General features: G+C 31.6%; 2 protein-coding genes across 2 annotated transcripts in view; one reads left to right on the plus strand and one right to left on the minus strand.

Moving 5' to 3' along the window:
* The window catches only part of LOC145320039 (uncharacterized), a 171,030-nt gene extending 164,185 nt beyond the window's left edge, over positions 1 to 6,845 (plus strand). Inside the window, exons 28-36 of the mRNA XM_080162478.1 lie at positions 376 to 444; positions 879 to 952; positions 1,201 to 1,268; positions 1,847 to 1,995; positions 2,506 to 2,557; positions 2,818 to 3,927; positions 5,225 to 5,327; positions 5,517 to 5,609; positions 6,168 to 6,845. Coding sequence (XP_080018604.1) covers positions 376 to 444; positions 879 to 952; positions 1,201 to 1,268; positions 1,847 to 1,995; positions 2,506 to 2,557; positions 2,818 to 3,927; positions 5,225 to 5,327; positions 5,517 to 5,609; positions 6,168 to 6,187 — 1,738 coding nt within the window. The 3' untranslated portion in view covers positions 6,188 to 6,845. The remainder of the gene's footprint in view (positions 1 to 375; positions 445 to 878; positions 953 to 1,200; positions 1,269 to 1,846; positions 1,996 to 2,505; positions 2,558 to 2,817; positions 3,928 to 5,224; positions 5,328 to 5,516; positions 5,610 to 6,167) is intronic.
* Positions 6,846 to 7,237: 392 nt separating this feature from the next.
* LOC145318893 (uncharacterized) lies at positions 7,238 to 18,482 on the minus strand. Its single transcript, XM_080160572.1, has 21 exons — positions 18,254 to 18,482; positions 16,350 to 16,400; positions 15,885 to 16,022; positions 15,080 to 15,163; positions 14,917 to 14,984; positions 14,705 to 14,780; positions 14,556 to 14,618; positions 14,157 to 14,255; positions 13,926 to 14,024; positions 13,754 to 13,861; positions 13,575 to 13,676; positions 13,381 to 13,470; positions 13,191 to 13,217; positions 12,905 to 13,024; positions 11,598 to 11,696; positions 11,356 to 11,454; positions 9,150 to 9,242; positions 8,514 to 8,612; positions 8,177 to 8,275; positions 7,559 to 7,657; positions 7,238 to 7,344 (listed from the first exon to the last, which is right to left on the minus strand). The coding sequence occupies exons 1-21, from the start codon at positions 18,309 to 18,311 to the stop codon at positions 7,328 to 7,330; spliced, it is 1,788 nt and encodes a 595-aa protein (XP_080016698.1). The 5' UTR covers positions 18,312 to 18,482; the 3' UTR covers positions 7,238 to 7,327.
* Between the last annotated feature and the right edge of the window lie 86 nt (positions 18,483 to 18,568).

Genomic DNA, 18,568 nt, shown 5'->3' on the forward strand with positions numbered 1-18,568 from the left:
AACAGTTAGACTTAATAAGCGCATTTGACTGGAAGCTTGCTGCAAATTTTACGGAATATTGCGAATGCTACTATTCCTTTTGTGTACAACCTCAATGATAAGCAAAATTACTCCTTCAGTAGATTAAATTTAAGTGTTCTAAAGTTTGAACACTTTTAGATTGGATCAACCAGTCAAGATTTTATAAAGTATTCAACTTTTTAAGATAATAAAAGGAAGGAACTTTTGGTGTTTTCCTGCCATGTACAAAACCAATGGAAAACTTTTCAGAAAATGTGAAACAATCAGTCCAGTCATTTACTAGATCTTATGCACAAACACATACAGATAGACATCCTATTACTTAAATATTTAGTAAATAATCCAAAACCCTTAAAGGTCTTCAATGGAGGGTGACAGAGGCAGAACCTCACAAAGCACATTAGAGCTGGAGTCACATTTAAGGTAGAAAGATTGATAGATAGATGGATAGATTGAAAGTTAGATGGATAGATTGAAAGATAGATGGATAGATTGAAAGATAGATGGATAGATTAAAAGATAGATGGATAGATTGAAAGATAGATGGATAGATTACAAGATAGATGGATAGATTGAAAGAAAGATTGATAGATTGAAAGATAGATGGATTGATTGAAAGATAGATGGATAGATTGAAAGATAGATGGATAGATTAATAGTTTTTTAGATAGATATATACATATAGAGCTCAATGCATAGTAAGATAGTTTAAAAAAGAGATAGATACATATTTGAACCCGATCGGTTCAGCGGTTAGCGAGATCCTTTGGTACAGACAGACAAACAAACAGACATCCTATTACTTTATTATAAGGATAGAATGATAGAAAACAAAATCATGGTAATTAAATTTTCAGGTTGTTACAGTCCCGTGCGATGGATGTTGAAAGTCAGAGATCAGAGGTACTACAGCTCATTAACCAACTCAGAGGTATGATTAACAATTCTTCAGTGACTGACGGACAAACTTTAGGATATATACAGTAGCTGTTCAACATAATAATATAATTTTCCCACAAAATTTTAGCCAGTCCTTTTTTTGATTTTATCTTTTGATAATTTTTAAAACTGAGGGGAGGATATTTCTTCATCTGGGTCATTTCTAATTCCCCCCCCCCCCCCGTCAAAAAAAATATATGATTACACATCAACCTACTAAAAATCAAATTTTGTATCCAGGTAGAGAAACAGCGCTGTCCTCTGGTATCCAGAACCAGGCAAACCGCCAGAAACACCAGCAGCTACAGGCATAGTCATCTTTAGAAGAAGTGACAGAAGGACGGACTTATCTTAGTAAGAGTAGCTCAAAGGCTTAAAATCTAATATTGTTGTATGATCTTGGTTAGTAGGCATAATTATACATATAACATTGGTATTATCAGGGATCTAAAAGGATAAGACAATAGCCGATAAATTTTTGTACATCCCCAATGATGATACATAAAATTGTCTCCTCTGTAGATTACAATTAGTGTAATAAACAGTCCAATGTCTCCTTCCTTTCCGGGTATTATACATGTAAATAAGTAGGATAAACTTTTCTAAATATATTGAAATAGGTAAACCTATCATTATAGATAGGCATATCAGTTTTAATAGTATGATTCTATTTATTGGCTTCTATATCAGGGACGTCCAGGGGTGGGGGGGTTAAAGGGACTAATACACTCCCCCCCCCCCCCAAATAAAAAAAATCTTAGACGTCCTTACCTATATGATATTAAGATTACCCTTCCCCCCAAAAAAAATTAATTATATACTTCTTTCCCAAATAAAGAGCTTAGACGTCCTTGTTCTATCTTTGACTATGACTATGAATTCGCAGGCCAATGCACAGCAGCAACAGCTACAGCAAGTGCACAGCCAACACGCCAAGAAAACAGCTGTGGCTGGCAACAACCTGCAGCAACAGCTGACTGTTGGCAATGTCCAGATACAGAATGATATCATTAATAGGAATGTGTCAGATTCCAGGTAAAGATAAACTAAACTTTCTTTAAAAATTTATTACCCTTGATCAGTCATATTAATCAAATTTTTTTGGGAAAATAGCAAAGCTTTGTAACAAAAAACTCAATTGTTTAAAGCTGACTTCATATAATGAAGCCAAAAAATAACTTAATTTTCGTACACTTTCTAACTAACAATGTAGACGGATTATTCCTGCATTGTGTTAGTTATACTTTCTACCATGTAGTTTTATCTTTATGATTGGCCATAATGTTTCTGTGAAATTAAACTGTTACACATGATGAAATTAACTTCCATTTTTTCCTTCCTAAAAGGAAAATTTGATTTACTTTGCACGAGCTTGCGCTTTAAAATAACTTTGTCTGTAGGTCTATCTTTAGCAATGTTTAAGTTTTTTTTTGTGGGGACAAAAGTAATTAATCTATCTTCCGTTTGTTAAAAACGACAAATTATTTTTTACTGGCACTTAAGAATGTGTTTACCCTTATTACTTAACAATAAAATATTTTGCAGGCAACCAATTAGCAGACAGAATTATGTCGGAGACCATAATTACAATTTCCAGGTATAATAATTTTATTTGCTATGCTACTAAAATTAGATGCTTCATTTTCAACTGATTAACCTGACCAAATTGCATCACCTTAAAAATTTGTTCTTTATTAGTGTAGCTTCTCTATAACTCGGAAATCTCCTACTTACGTTAGTCGGACCAATTTGGTTCTGTTATATTATTCACATTATTTTTACAAAATATTCTGGTATTTGATTTTAACTTAGTTATAATTTTAATTGTCTTATTTTAATGGTAAATAATTTTTTAAGGCCCCAAACTATGAAAATTACAACGTGATGACCGGCCAAATAGTAAATGGCAGCAACCCTGCTAACCCATATGATGACGAAGTACAAGACCAACACCAATACAACCATGAGTTTGAGAGTGAAGTTGCCAATCATGAAAGCGACGCTGAAGATTACGTAGTTGGTCTTGGGGAGCTAAGCGAGGCTGATGAACGGGTGCAGCGCTTTTATGGCATCATCCCCAAAGAAAAGCCCAGTGAGATTAAAACTGTTCGGATGGTGAAACGTGACAACAAGGAGCGGCTAAGCAGTCGTGGCAAGAAAGGAGAGGACGATACAGAGTCAATTGATTTGAATGATGATGACAGCGGAGAAACTTCGCAACAGCCTCCCAACACTCTTCCACGTGGTAATTATCAAAACACTCACTCATTTCTAAGTACCCAGTCAAGTACGAGCAGTAATGGTACCCGGGCTGATTCAGGATACAGCTCCAGCTATAAATCAACTGCTGATCAACAAAACAACAACATGACCAGCAAATCAGCCACAAGTCGGCCAAACTTTAAACTAGGCGCCGACTACTATCGTTCCCCGTCGCGGGGAGCTGCTGAAAGCCAGGGCAGTCGTCCCGGAAGTTCTCTATCCGCGCATGAACGACTTTTCGGCACATGTCGGGATGACAGCATGTCACCTGATATGTCGCCAGCCAAGAACAGCCTGGCCAGCACTGACACAGCATCAAGCACACAGTCAGCCTTGATGTCACCTGTATTCAAGTCAGCAGCTGCCAAGGCAATCATTGAAGAAGAACGCAAAACGACCCCCATGATTATCCCAAAAGCCCGCAAGAAAAATAAGAAGCGTAACATGACTATAACTAGCAGTCATCCAGCTGTCCTAGAAGCAATCACTCGTCACGAGAAACGTCAGCAAAAGCTTGCTGCCGAAGGTCATGAGGGCCGTTCCATGGATGATCTTGACCTGGAGCGTATATTGAAGCCGCGCGATGCTCCTGACGTGGTGAGAAGCACCTATGGAGGAGAGGAGAAGGATAGTATTGAGAATATTGATAATCTTTTTGGTGCTCCGAATAAGATTAGGATTCCAGAACGCTATGTTCCTGAACAGGTCAGTTAGATAGATAGACAACCAGTGGAAACAAAGGAACATTTCTTGAAGGAATTGTTCTATCGTTTCTAAACCTGTAGTTATTTAATTGGAATTGATCTATCGTTTCTAAACCTGTATTTACTTCATTTTCCTGTGTAAGTGTAATAAATCTTATTTTAGAAACCTACATGACCATTACCCTTTTGAAATCATACCGTAAAATTAATATAATGTACAGGGTGGGGCAAATAAGACCGGACATTTTTCAAACGACCATAGCTCCAAAACTACTTAACTAATCAGGACGTTTTACCCCACTACAAAAAGCTTAGGTAATAACCTTTTTGCCCATAAAAATCTTTGGTTGATGAAGGACATGTACTCTGAGCTGGACGCGCATATGTTCAACAAGGCGGATTCCGAGTGCGCCCGTACAATACCCTGGATTCTCGACTATGGCCTACTAAATCTGATCTCAGTCTATCTATAGACGAGATAGACTTATAAAACTTGCTGTAGTTACTCTTAGATACATAAGTAAGACACTAGAAAAGACTAGAGCTCTCTATCCCAGCTGGCTTGGCCGTAGTACTCCGGCAATGTGAAACGTGGCAGATTTTGACATGTCAAAAACGTCTAAAATCTTGAATATTTCTCGGTTCTTGACTTCAGGGACCCATATGGAACTCGTTTTAGACTATGGATTGCGCTAGTAACCCTTACTAAATCTTCATGCTATTTCGAAAAAGGTAAATAACGTTGTTATAGCTCAATTGTGGCCCAAATGAGAGCAGCCGTGTCGAAGGTTAGCTTAAAAGATGGGTGAATTTGGATCCTTCAGTTACTCACTTCCGAAGGAGATGTGGCCTCCCAGCAGCCCCTATCTTAATCTAGTGACTTTTGGGCCTGGGGCTACTTTGAAGCATGCAACAATAGACATGCCCATACCACAAAGACCTCCCTCATGTCCATTATTAAGGAGAACTTCGCCAGCTTGGACAGGGACACGGTGATCATGGACTGCGGGCGGTTCAGGGGGCGGGTAAAAGGCGGTGATTGGGGCTGTCAGCGATTTTATTGAATAATTTAATAGTCTTATACACAATTTGCTTCCCAGTTTTTGAAATTTAATAAAATCTTTGAAATTGACGATTTTATGTTCATTTGATTAAAAGATATAGTTTGTCCGGTCTTATTTGCCCCACCCTGTATATATACTGTCTTTTTTAATTCTTGCAATATTACAAAACCACTTTATTTAGTAAATATAGTCATGGTGAAATCGTCTTGTTGTTTTAAAACTTTTTCTTCCTAGGACAATGAAGAAACAACTGCAGAGGAGCGTGAGATTCGGTTGAAAAAAGCTGACTCCATCCGGCGCATGTTGGCCGGCTCTGCTACTCCTGTCATTACTAAAGGTATAGATAGATTGACTTGGAAAGTAAGATGAAGACGCATAAGTAGATTTTAAAAAATAAACATAATCAGATAAAATAAGGTAACGATTGACTGAAAAGGACATTTTGAAAGAAAATAATTATGGAAGTAAAGAGAAACATATATAGACTGACCTATTAAAAAAAAACTTTTAATCTCTTTTGCTTTAGGTGAAAATGAGGGTAGAGAGGAGAGGGAACAGTTATTAGCTCTGAATCAAGTTCTAGCTAGACAGGTCCTAGAGAGGACTAGAGGACAATCAGGTATACAGATAGATAGATAGAATCAGGTTCTAGCTAGACAGGTCATAGAAAGGACTAGAGGAAAATCAGGTACACAGATAGATAGATAGAATCAGGTCCTAGCTAGACAGGTCCTAGAGAGGACTAGAGGACAATCAGGTACACAGATAGATAGATAAAATCAAGTTCTAGCTAGACAGGTCCTAGAGAGGACTAGAGGACAATCAGGTACACAGATAGATAGAATCAGGTTCTAGCTAGACAGGTCCTAGAAAGGACTAAAGGACAATCAGGTACACAGATAGATAGATAAAATCTGGTCATAGAGAGGACTAGAGGACAATCACACAGATAGGTAGATAGAATCAGTTCTTAGAGAGACACTCATGTAAATAAGGAGATAGATAGATAAAATAGAAAAGCAAATTAAGGAAAATATTTCACAAAGGAATTGATATATTAATAGAAAATAGTAGATAGAAAGATAGACTAATATGCATAAAGACAAACAGATTCTTAAAATTAAGAAAAATAGTCACATTGTGATCAAAATAATAATATTTATTTTATTAATTTCAGCCCAAGACACAAGTGATTAACAACGAAATTATTTAAAATTAATGCAAAGTTAAATTTCATCGATTTTGTAAATATTTGTACTATATTTTGATTATTTTGAATATCTTTAGAAAAAAAAGCTGTTTGGTCATTACAGACTCAGAGTTGGGGGGAGAAGGGTTTTCATATTGTGTGCTTAAAAGAATAATGTATTCATTGAAGTTATTTCTCTATACGCAGAAAAAAAATTGCCACAAAACCTCTACCCCTCCCTAGATATAGATATTCAAAAAATGTAAATAATTTCTATAAAACTTTGTAATAATATTGTCAACTGTGATACTCTATTATATAAAATTGTTATTTATACATAAATAATCTTTTTAAAAGATTATAATCAATTTTTTGCTATGAATTTACAAAAAAAAGTTATATTAATAATTTAGTGTAGTGGTTTAGTAGAATTTATTTGAGTATATTTTGGTTCTAAAATCACTTTTTTAATGAGGATAAATGTAAGACTTTTATATACATTATACATATATAAAATAAACAATTTAGTTCAAGTAAAGAAATTTAAAGTGCCATTTTTAATAAAATGTATTAGTAAAATTTGTTGAAATAGAATATTGTTTGTGTAATAATCATATTATAAATTATACATCACTTTAATTATTGAAATAAATGTTAGAAATAGAATTAAAATTAGGCTTGAACCATCTACACCAAATACTATCAGGAGCAACCCAAAAAACTTGCTAAACCAATGTGTCACCTGTTTACAAGATCTTATTTGACAATCAAATTTATAAAATTTATGCCTGTTTGTATCTCTACATTTTATAGACATATGCGTTGGTTAAGTTAAGAGCACAGGAAAAAAGTTATTGATACTAGAAAGGAGATTTAAACTTTTGGGTTTGGAAAACCATTCAAAATTTTGGTAGGATCAACTAAAACTATTTGCATCGGTTGGAGACAAAATGTTACTTTAAAATTGTGCTAGGGGTTGCGTTTTTAACTTAAAGTTTTACTTTATTGATATTTTTTAGGTGGATTGATTAAAATATTTTTATCATTTACCCTTGGGCATCTTTGTATATTTTATTATTAAGTTTTATTAATTTTTTCATAATATAAAATTATTATTACAGTTATGTGTACATAAGTAAAGTCAATCTTCATTCCTTCTTAGCTCCTAAAACATAAATTTAATTTTGAAAATAAAGTTAAAATTAAACCAAGAATTTTTTTAATTCAGCCAACTATGTGTTAGGTTTTTTTCCTCTCTCGCCACACCCCTTCCTTTTGAAAAAACGTGACTATCATTACCTTCTACCTTGTTATTGAAATCTTTTTGACAAATTGTAAAAATCGCTGAAAAATTATATTTTAAATTAAATAAAACTCACTAATGCCATATTCTTTGAGAAGTTTTGCAACTGCAGCACAATCCTTTAATTTTTTGTATTTATAATTGCATTTTTGTGCCATTTCACGTGCTGTGAGACCTATAAAAGTGGCATTTATAATTAAAAAAAAGGGAATTACAACATTCATAAGTAGCGAAGCTCAAAAATTATGAATGGATATCGGGGAAAAAAATACTACAAAGCAGTGTCATACAATAAACATTAAACTTGATAAAATAGGCAAATCACGAAACCTGTAAAATTATGCAACCTTTAAAATCACAAACACTTAAAAATCTAGGAATCGATCTAGCACCCCAATTAATAGACAAATCTTAATAAAACTTGGTGAAAATATGTAGAATGTAATTAATCTAGGAATCACTCTAGCACCCCAAATAACAGAAAGATGGATAAATCATAGGGCATATGTCATAGAAATCTTCACTAAAAATTTCAGCTGTCTATCTTGAATAATAGCCGAGAAAATCACGTTTCCTACGGACGGACCGACATACGGGAGGACTGACAGACAAAGTGAATTATAGAGTAGCTTCGCTACTAAAAAAAATAGAATGACAAAAAAGTAAACTAAACAAATATAATGCAATAAGATACCTGAATCATCTCTTTCCTCTGTTTTCACACCATTCTCCAATAGTACTTTGACAGTTTCTAGATGTGCATTACTTGCAGCATACATAAGACTTGTTTTTCCTGATTCAAGTTTAAATTTGCTTTAGAGATTTTTTATAAAGTACAGAAAAATCTTTTGTACAGTTTACCCTGTAATGCACTCCATTTCCCAATTTTTCAAGCTCCCTATATACTATTTTCTTTTCTCTTTGTTACTCTAGTGACAGTTGTAGGTAAGAAGTATTACAAAAAAAATTGCAAAATTCAACCACAATAAAATAGCAAATAAAAATAGCAAATAAATATACAAACAGCCTACCATAAGTATCCTTTGCCTCAATATTAGCATTATTTTCTATCAATATCTTAACCACATCTTCATTTCCATTCTTAGCTGCCCAAATCAGACTGGTTTTACCTAGATATTGAAGATTAATTCTCAGATTTGATCTTTGGAATTTTTTCCAGAGATGGGGTTTTTAAAGATGAATGCCACGTTTTTTCTACATTGATTGATTGAACGAAGACGATAGAATTTCAATGGAGTATACAACTTAAGAAATCAAAATTTTAAAATCATTATTTTAGCCATTTGTATAAAGTCTAATACAGCTCTAAAAAGATGCATTAATTAATATGCGGAAAAAATGGATTTAAGATAATTTGTTTTTCTTCTATGAAGCCCATACCAACAAAAGCGAAATAATAAAATAAATAGTTGTGTACTCTGTTTGAACTTTGCAAATAAAAAAAACGCGGCATTCATCTTTCAAAAACCCATCTCATAATTGTCTTTAAAATATTTCTGTTTCACATATATTTGATGTCCTTACAAAATTAAGATAAAAGTAAAACTGTATAATAAACTGTCAAAAGATAAGACATGAAGTAGGAAGTATACAAATGAGATTTGATGATTGATTTTTTTTTGATTTAACATAATTTTAAAATTTACCAAAACTATCCTTATCATCTACTTTAGCACCATTTTCTAATAGAATTTTGACCACTTCTTGGTACCAATTTGCTAAAATAAGACTGGTGTATCCTAAAAAACATAAATATTGCATTCAGTTTAGGTTACTATTAAAAGAACTTGGATCATGGAAAGAAAACAAAGTCATTCCTTAATTAGGACAGAAGTCACCTTCCTAGGAAGGACATAAGTAGCTTCCCTTATGTGAGAATTTGTTAGATGAAGGGCATAACTTGTCTCTCTTAACAAAGATTTTGCAAGATGGAGGACATAAGTAGCCTCCCTTCACCACACAAAACCTAGCTATTTGGTCCTTCACATAGCAAAATCTTGCATAAAATAGTTTATCTGTCCTTCACATAGCAAATTCTTGCAAAACATAGCATTTCTGTCCTTCACCTAGCAAATTCTTGCAAAACATAGCAAAGTCTTGCAAAACATTGCAAATTCTTGCAAAACATAGCAAATTCTTGCAAAAAATAGCATTTCTGTCCTTCACATAGCAAATTCTTGCAAAACATAGCAAATTCTTGCAAAACATAGCAAATTCTTGCAAACATTGCAAATTCTTGCAAAACATAGCAAATTCTTGCAAAACATATCAAATTCTTGCAAAAAATAGCAAATTCTTGCAAACATTGCAAATTCTTGCAAAACATAGCAAATTCTTGCAAAACATATCAAATTCTTGCAAAAAATAGCATTTCTGTCATTCACATGCAAATTCTTGCAAAACATAGCAAATTCTTGCAAAACATAACAAATTCTTGCAAAACATAGCATTTCCGTCCTTCACTTAGCAAATTCTTGCAAAACATAGCAAATTCTTGCAAAACATAGCAAATTCTTGCAAAACATAGCAAATTCTTTCAAAACATAAAATAGTTTATCTGTCCTTCACATAGCAAATTCTTGCAAAACATAGCATTTCTGTCCTTCACATAGCAAATTCTTGCAAAACATAGCAAATTCTTGCAAAACATTGCAAATTCTTGCAAAACAAAGCAAATTCTTGCAAAACCTAGCATTTCTGTCCTTCACATAGCAAATTCTTGCAAAACATAGCATTTCTGTCCTTCACATAGCAAATTCTTGCAAAACATAGCAAATTCTTGTAAAACATAGCAAATTCCTGTAAATCATATATATAGGGGTCCCAAACTCAAAAACGAAGTTTCAGTGCTCTCCGACCACCCTTTCTCAAGATACGGGCACCTGGTGTCCTTGGTACCCATGGTTATATTTGGGAAATGGTTCGAATCTTAAAATATTTGACCAAGTCCAAAATTTTTTTGAACTTAGATCAAAAATTTGAAAATTATTTTAAGTGTCAAAAAATTTTGGACTTTTTAAGGATTCGAACCATTTCCCAAATCTAACCATGGGTACCAAGGACACCAGGTGCCCGTATCTCGAGGATGGGTGGTGGGAGAGTGCTGAAACTCTGTTTTTGAGTTTGGGACCCCTACATAAATGTTTTGCAGGAATTTGCTATGTTTTGCAAGAATTTGCTATGTTTTGCAAGAATTTGCTATGTGAAGGACAGAAATGCCATGTTTTGCAAGAATCTGCTATGTTTTGCAAGAATTTGCTATGTGAAGGACAGAAATGCTATGTTTTTCAAGAATTTGCTATGTTTGCAATAATTTGCTATGTTTTGCAAGAATTTGCCATGTGAAGGACAGAAATGCTATTTTTTGCAAGAATTTGCTATGTTTTGCAAGAATTTGCTATGTTTTGCAAGAATTTGCTATGTTTTGCAAGAATTTGCTATGTTTTGCAAGAATTTGCTATGTTTTGCAAGAATTTGCTATGTTTTGCAAAAATTTGCTATGTTTTGCAAGAATTTGCTATGTGAAGGACAAAAATCCTATGTTTTGCAAGAATTTGGTAAGTTTTCCAAGAATTTGCTATGTGAAGGACAGAAATGCTATGTTTTGTGAGGTTTTGCTATGTGAAGGACAGAAAAGCTAAGTTTTGCAAGATGAAGGACATAAGCAGCCTTCCTAATGTAAGAATTTGTCAGACAAAGGACATAAGTCACCTCCCTTAAGTTAGATTTTGTTAGATGAAGGACATAAGTAGCCTTCCTTAGACCAATTTCCAGTGACTTCTGTCCTAATTAGGAATGACTTTGTTTTCTTTCCATGATCCGAACTTTTATTTAAATATTAAATTAGTTTACCATTGTAATCTTTAGCATTAATATTAGCACCAAATTGAAGCAAAAGTTTTACTATTTCTTGGTGGCCTTTACCAGCTGCATACATCAGGCTGGTTTGGCCTAAATATAAAATTATTTTTAGTTGTTTACCAAAAATATATTACTTAGATTTCAGGTTAGATAGTTCAATAGTAAGCACATGAAAACTGCAAAAATTTATTCTATTCTAAATTTTACCAATGATTATAACTCTTAAAACTCACTTGCATTGTCCTTTGCTTCAACATTAGCATTCTTTTCTAACAGTAAATTAACCACATCCTTGTAACCATTTTGTGCAGCATAAATAAGACTGGACTTTCCTACATATTAGAATATTTTTATTAAATTAAAGGAAGCCATCAGCTAGTAAACATTATTTTTAATCAAAGAATGGAATGGGTAGATTGCATTTATAAAATTTGAGCTTTAAATGTTTAATAATAGAAAAGGTTTCAAAAACCTTTAGGGTGGAAACCTTTAGAAGTTCCCATTAAAAAATTATATTTTTTTTACAACCTGAAGCATTCTATGAGGAAAAAGTTTGTAAATCACTGCCAAAAACATGTTAATGCATTATATAATTAATAGCCCTATGAGGTAATGGGGAGTTACACCTCCTATATTATAGAATCTTTCTATAAGTTTTAAAGATAAGATTTTCAAAAAAAAAATTTTTTTTGTAAAATTACTCTGTGTAAAATTAAACCCAGGTTGTTCGCAGTATACACAAAAATTTCAATTTATTAAAAATAAACCCATGTTGTTTGCAGTACACACAAAAATTTTAATTTGTCCAAAAAAATTCTTTTTGTGTGGGGGTTTCATGGGGGCTTCTCCCAATGCAATGGTTCGGTGTGGTTCCATTAGTCCCATTTCTGAGTTTCCTTACAAAAAATGAAGACGAAATTTTTTTTTTTTGAAGAGCAAAGCCCAATCGGTTCAGCAATTTCTTTTTTGCTTACAAAAAAAAAATGAGGAGGGTTATATTTTTTCTTTTTGGGGGGGTTGGGTGTTTAATATTTGAACACACAAAGTGTCGCCACAATCGAATTCTTTTAAAATAGAGTTTTCTTAAATTTATTATATTATAAATCTAAATTTTCTTTTTTATAATTAGAAATTAAATACATTGATATAAGGTAAATAGCAACATGAAATTAAAAAAAGGAATTTATTTTTAATAAAGTAAAATAATGGGTCTTATCGTTCTGGGCAATGAGAGTTTATTATGGATTATTGGAGCACTATGAGTTTTAAACAAATATTCCTTGGAAAACTTGAGCTCGTTTATAGACATTTATATCCTATATAGATCTGACATGGATCTTGAAGCAATTAAGCAGGCCGTTTTGTACATGTTAAAAATTGGAAGATTTCATTAAATAAAAGTTATCGCAAATATACTTAGTAAATGAAAGATACTATATTCATTTTGACTAAAAAGACTTTAATATTCATAACTTTGATTTACCACTATTTTGCAGATTTCTTTTTAAGTATAATCTTGGAAATATTATCTGTTTCTTACCTCTCCCATTGGTAAAATCAACATAAGCTCCTTTTCTAAGAAATTCTTTCACATTTTCAGCATCACCATTGAATGAGGCTGTCATGAGACCCATATTGTGTTTGTTCTCCAGCTCATATCCTAAAACAATGAAAAAATACACATTTTTATATGCTATAAGTTTTTCTATCTTATTTTCAACTTTTTTCAATGTATTTTCAACTTTTTAAAATCTTATTTTCAACTATTTTCAATAAAAGTTGAATCAAAATGTATGAAATGAATACTAATATTTAAATTTTTGTACCCTTCATTGCACTTGCTGTCTTGGCTCCTAAAAAAAACTTTGTGTTTGTTATTTAAAATATATATTATAATAAAACTTTAAACATATAATTATTATTTAGGGAAATATGCAACATTGAAAATATCCAAAGAGCTTTCAATATAACAGTGAGATATCAAGTAATTTGTTTAAAAATACTATATAACTTTACCTTTAAAATCAAGAAGTATTTTAACTTCATCACATCTGCTTTCAGAACATTTATCATAACATTCATTTACATTGTCCCGTGCTGTAAAACCTATAATTAAAATTTTATTTGTTATTAAATTTAAAATAAGCAAAATTCATACAAAATTCTCTTTATTCTGAAATCCTTATAAATATTTATAAAAAAAAACTTACTTTTATCCCAATTCATATGATTAACATCAGCATTATTGTCCAATAGTATATGAACAACATCAATATGTCCAAACCTGGCTGCTAACATCATTGCAGTTTCTCCTTAAAAAATAGCAAAATAAATTCTGAAGAATAAAGAGATAAATATATTTGTGTTAAAATAAAATAACATAATTTACCATACAGAAAATCTTTAGAATTTATATCTGCTTTTGCTCCATTCTTTAGAAGCAATTTAACTACTTCTGTGTGACCATTTCTAGAGGCATAAAGAAGACTTGTATATCCTTAAAAATAGATTTTATGTTGAATTGATCTTTAATTATATAGATTTAATCTTATTCAACTTACCATTTACATTTGTAGCAGTGATATTAGCTCCATGGGATAATAGCAACCTAACAACTTCTAGGTGTCCATATGTTGCTGCATAAATAAGACTTGTACTTCCTATTCAGATAAAATTGTTGACTCTTTTAAAAAAAAAACAATAAACAAAGATGCCAATTATAAATAAAATTCTTAAATAATAAATATTTAAATTTGAATGAAAAATATGAAATTATTATTATTACAACTGACCATCATAATCCTTAGCTTCAATGTCAAATTGATGCTTTAAGAGTTTTTTGATTACTTGAAGATTATTCATCATTACTGCATTCATAAGGCATGTTCTTCCTAGATTATAGTTTAATTATCATATTATTTGATGCTTTTGCAATATTTTATCATAATGGTAGATGTTCATAATATTTACTACACAAATGTAGGTTTAACCTAAGATATTGGGTCAAATCATATAAAATTTCCTAGGTGGCCTAGGATTTAGGGTTTCTTTAGCCTTGCATTGGCATTTGAATATTTGAGAAATGGATTAAATTTAAGTATCACACAATTATAAAAAATGTATTTTTGAAATTTAATATATTTTTCTTTATCCATTTCCTTCAGGAAACATTGATTAAAAAAATATCTCACCTAGAGGATCCTTGATTTTGCAATAGTTCAATATTTTCTCTTCATTAGATTCTGCCAGCCAGTCTTTAACATATTTTTTTATATTTTCTTTGTATATAAAAAATTTGAAATATTTGTTTTTCTACAATCATTATAGATAGGGATCTTACTTTTATGTTGTTGACAAACACCATATTTACTAGTAAGACAGTTTGCATCATTCCATTTCCCAGAAGTCTTTAGAATCTAAATAATTTTGATTAATTATTTTACATTCTTAGCTTTAAGAGTTTATAAATGTTTTACAATTCACAATTTTGTCCCTGTGTATTTAAAAAAATAAGTTGTTGCTAAGATGAAACTTTTAAAAATGAAAATATACCTCTATGCAATGTTCTTTATTATTTGAATTGTTTGGTTCTTTATGTCCAAAATTTTTAAACTGTGCCACTAGAAAATATTATCATAAGTAAAGATTAATTGGGTTTTTTTCTTCTAAAGTTTAATTCAGTAGTAAAAAAAACTTTTAAATTTTTTAACATTACCTTCACCTCCATTTGTCCAAACAAAAGCATTTTCATTTTCTGAGAGTGAGAGGCCTAACCATTTGGGGAACTCGTTCAACAAGGCTACAAAATGTTTGAAGGATTAAACATTGATTTAATTAGAAGCCAAAAAAACTAATATTATCTTTTTATTTGAAATTACTCATGAAAACAGAATGGGGATGTAGAGGGTATCCAACCCCCCTTATAAATCAAGAGGGGTACATACACCCCCCTAGGTGTCCATCCCCATACACACATCTTGACAAGAGACTGCACCCCCTTGTCACACCCACAATATGCAGCTAAGGAGGTGTCAAGGTAAAATTACCACACACCCCTTAAATTTAAGGGGGGTTAGAAAAAAGTTTGTGCGTCAATTTATTAATTCAGGACACTTTTTTGGAGTGAGTGGGTATACACCCCCCACCCGTCATTTCCGAGTCCAAAGTTAAATTGGTCATTACTTTGTGCGGGTTGAACATGATCAGGTTTTTTTCTAGGGAAGAATTGTTAGCCCTACCCAAACCCATGGACTGGGGGAAGTGACCATAATTCAGTCTGGCATCTACCCTAGGACCTTTCCAGCACAGTAGGACTCTTCTGGTGTAGCTCCTAGGATCATTGATGCACGGTGCAGTGCAGGATGGACGGCGTGCACGTACCTGGTCTCCCATCCCCACCCCCACCCGTAGCAATAAAAAAATTCATTTGTTGTATGTAATACACCCCTTTAATCCCATACCCCTCTCGATTTTGGTTAAGGCTAACTAAAGATATAATATAGCAAAAACTATAAACTTACATGCAACAAAATCATTTTCTTCTTTAGATTCAATGATAGCCAAATCAGAAATAAATCCATTCATGGCGGGCAAATAGTGACATTCTTTCCTGGCTAGGGACCAGCTCATTGGATATTCCAAAACTTGGAAACATTTACCTTACATAAAAAAGATTAATTGGGACTACTACAAAAGAAGGTCTTTTCCAGTATGGCTTCGAAACCAGTTAATGTCCGATGGTTTTAAACCGATTCTCAGCTATACTGTAAATCCTTTATAGCATCGTAAAATTTTCCACGAACATTAAAATAAAAATCATAGAATTATTTCCTGTTTTGTTAGCCCGGGCTTTTGACCCCATGGGACTAACAAAACTGGTTTTAATCTTATTTTTATTTATTTAAATATGATATCCGTGCAAAGCTGTCTTGAATACGATACGAGAAACAACTTATAAAATTCTTAGATTAAATATAATTTTTTACCTGATATATTGTGATATATCCAATTATTTCCATTACAAGGATTCCATTTCCCTGTCAGTTAAAAGTTTTAACATTAAAAGGCGAATCAAGAAAAAATTATTTTTAATTTTTTTTAGGGAATCAAAACATATAGAACGGATTTAACATGCAGACATACAAAGTGAGTTATGAAATAGCTGTTTATTGTTAAACAGAATATTCACAGAACAGTTAAGCCATCTATCTTATATAGCAGCTAAAAAACAGCAAAGAAGGTGTATCAACTTTTTCACTTTTTATTTAAGATAGCTAGCCGGTTCTTTTAGTAAGTAGTAGATGTAAAATTTTTCATAGAATTCAGATATGCAATCGGTTTTTTTTGTAGACCTCTTATTTTTTAAGTAATTTAAGTTTTTTTTTTAAATAATTAAGTCGGTTTTAAGGTACTAAAACGCAACAAAATAAAAGAAGAAAATGGCCAGTATGAACAAAAATAGTAAGATCTTTAATTTGACACCTTACTTTTAAAGTTATGTTGAGTAGTTATTGAAAAAATAAATTTTTTTAACCTCGGTTTAATCAAAACTTTGAAGTAAAATATAATCTTCCACAGGCATAAAAAATATGGGTTCATGTATAACTTTAGAATCAGAAAAAATATTATGAATCCATTGTAAGCTAAATTGAAAAAGTTTTATAAAACTATAATAAAAAATATAAGTTTATTTTAAGAATCATAATTTTCGGCTTTAAAGGGTTGAACAACTTGAAAACTTGAAACTTGAAATAAACCTAAATAAATATACATACAATGTAACAGATATTTTTTAAACACAAGAAACAATAAAGCATTTTTAACTGCATTGTTTTGAAGTTTATAAACAGATTGAAGCATATTTGTTCATAATTTTTTGTTCTTTACATGTTATGTAAGTATCACTATTTTCATTGTAGTATCTATTGTATATATTCTATGAACATTATCCTTTTTTTTGTCAATTCTATTGGTTGAGGTTTTGAGGTTAAGCTTCCCGATTAGTCAATTTTTGAGACTTGTGATTGGCTAGTTTAATAGTTACAATTAAGTGTTACCTGTAAAAAATAATACGTTGGGCCATTTTTATTATTTTTATTTTTTTACTTTTTTCAATTTTGCTTACAATGGATTCGTAATATTTTTCTGATTCTAAAGGTATACATGAACCCATATTTTTTATGCCTGTGGGAGATTATATTTTACTTCAAAGTTTTGATTAAACCGAGGTTAAAAAATTGACTTCTTCAATAATTACTCAACAGAATTTTAAAAGTAAGGTGTCAAATTAAAGATCTTACTATTTTTGTTCATACTGGCCATTTTCTTCTTTTATTTTGTTGCGTTTTAGTACCTTAAAACCGACTTAATTATTTTTTTTAAAAAACTTAAATTACTTTAAAAATAAGAGGTCTACAAAAAAACCGATTGCATATCTGAATTCAATCAAAAATTTAACATCTACTACTTACTAAAAGAACCGGCTATAGCTATCTTAAATAAAAAGTGAAAAAGTTGATACGCCTTCTTTTACAAAAAAGTTTGATGCCCTATAGACCAAAGACATATTTAGACCAAGAAAATTAAATTACATTTCGAATTATAGAACAAATTAGCAACTAAATTAGCTTGGTAGTTTTTGTTTGAGGAAAGTTGGACTATTATAGTATGTTAAAATGGTGTAAAAAAGGTTAAATTTTAAATTTAAATACAATTAGGGTTGGTCCGTATGTCTGTACCTATGTCATTGTCCATCTGTATGTTCGTATGTCCGTCTATAGATCCATCAATCTGTAATATTAATGAATTAAGTTATACTTATTTCTATATAGTTCCAAGAATTTAAGATAGTTAGTTTCAATATCCGGCCCAACCCTAATTGTAAACATACCTGAAGCTGATATACTTATTATAAAGTTTACAAAAACAGTCCAATATAAAATAAACATATCAATCGATAACGTCACTAGTCCACTTTTGTAAAAATCCTTGATCAATACTGAATCTCAGCTACAAATACTATTTAGAAAACAAAAATCACTTGAAATTTATTTTATAAAGGAATTTTTAATGCTATTAATAAAAATGAAATTTAAACCAGTGACCGACTGATTAAAACTAAGTTGAGTGTGTCAAGAAGATTGTGTGAATATATAATTATTACATAATCTGCTTGGCCCCACCATGTATTTGGACATGGATAATT

The sequence above is a fragment of the Acartia tonsa genome, chromosome 5 (genome assembly GCF_053477335.1).
Source record: "Acartia tonsa isolate MP-2025a chromosome 5, ASM5347733v1, whole genome shotgun sequence".
NCBI classification, from domain to species: Eukaryota; Metazoa; Arthropoda; class Copepoda; order Calanoida; family Acartiidae; genus Acartia; species Acartia tonsa.

What these genes read in the sequence shown, in the direction of transcription:
- LOC145318893 (XM_080160572.1), bottom strand. Translation starts at nt 18,311, where the DNA reads ATGTTTATTTTATATTGGACTGTTTTTGTAAACTTTATAATAAGTATA. An exon ending in AGAAAATGATTTTGTTGCAT is followed by an intron (nt 15,164 to 15,884) that starts GTAAGTTTATAG and finishes AACATTTTGTAG; the next exon opens with CCTTGTTGAACGAGTTCCCC. An exon ending in TTCTAAAGATTTTCTGTATG is followed by an intron (nt 13,677 to 13,753) that starts GTAAATTATGTT and finishes CTATTTTTTAAG; the next exon opens with GAGAAACTGCAATGATGTTA.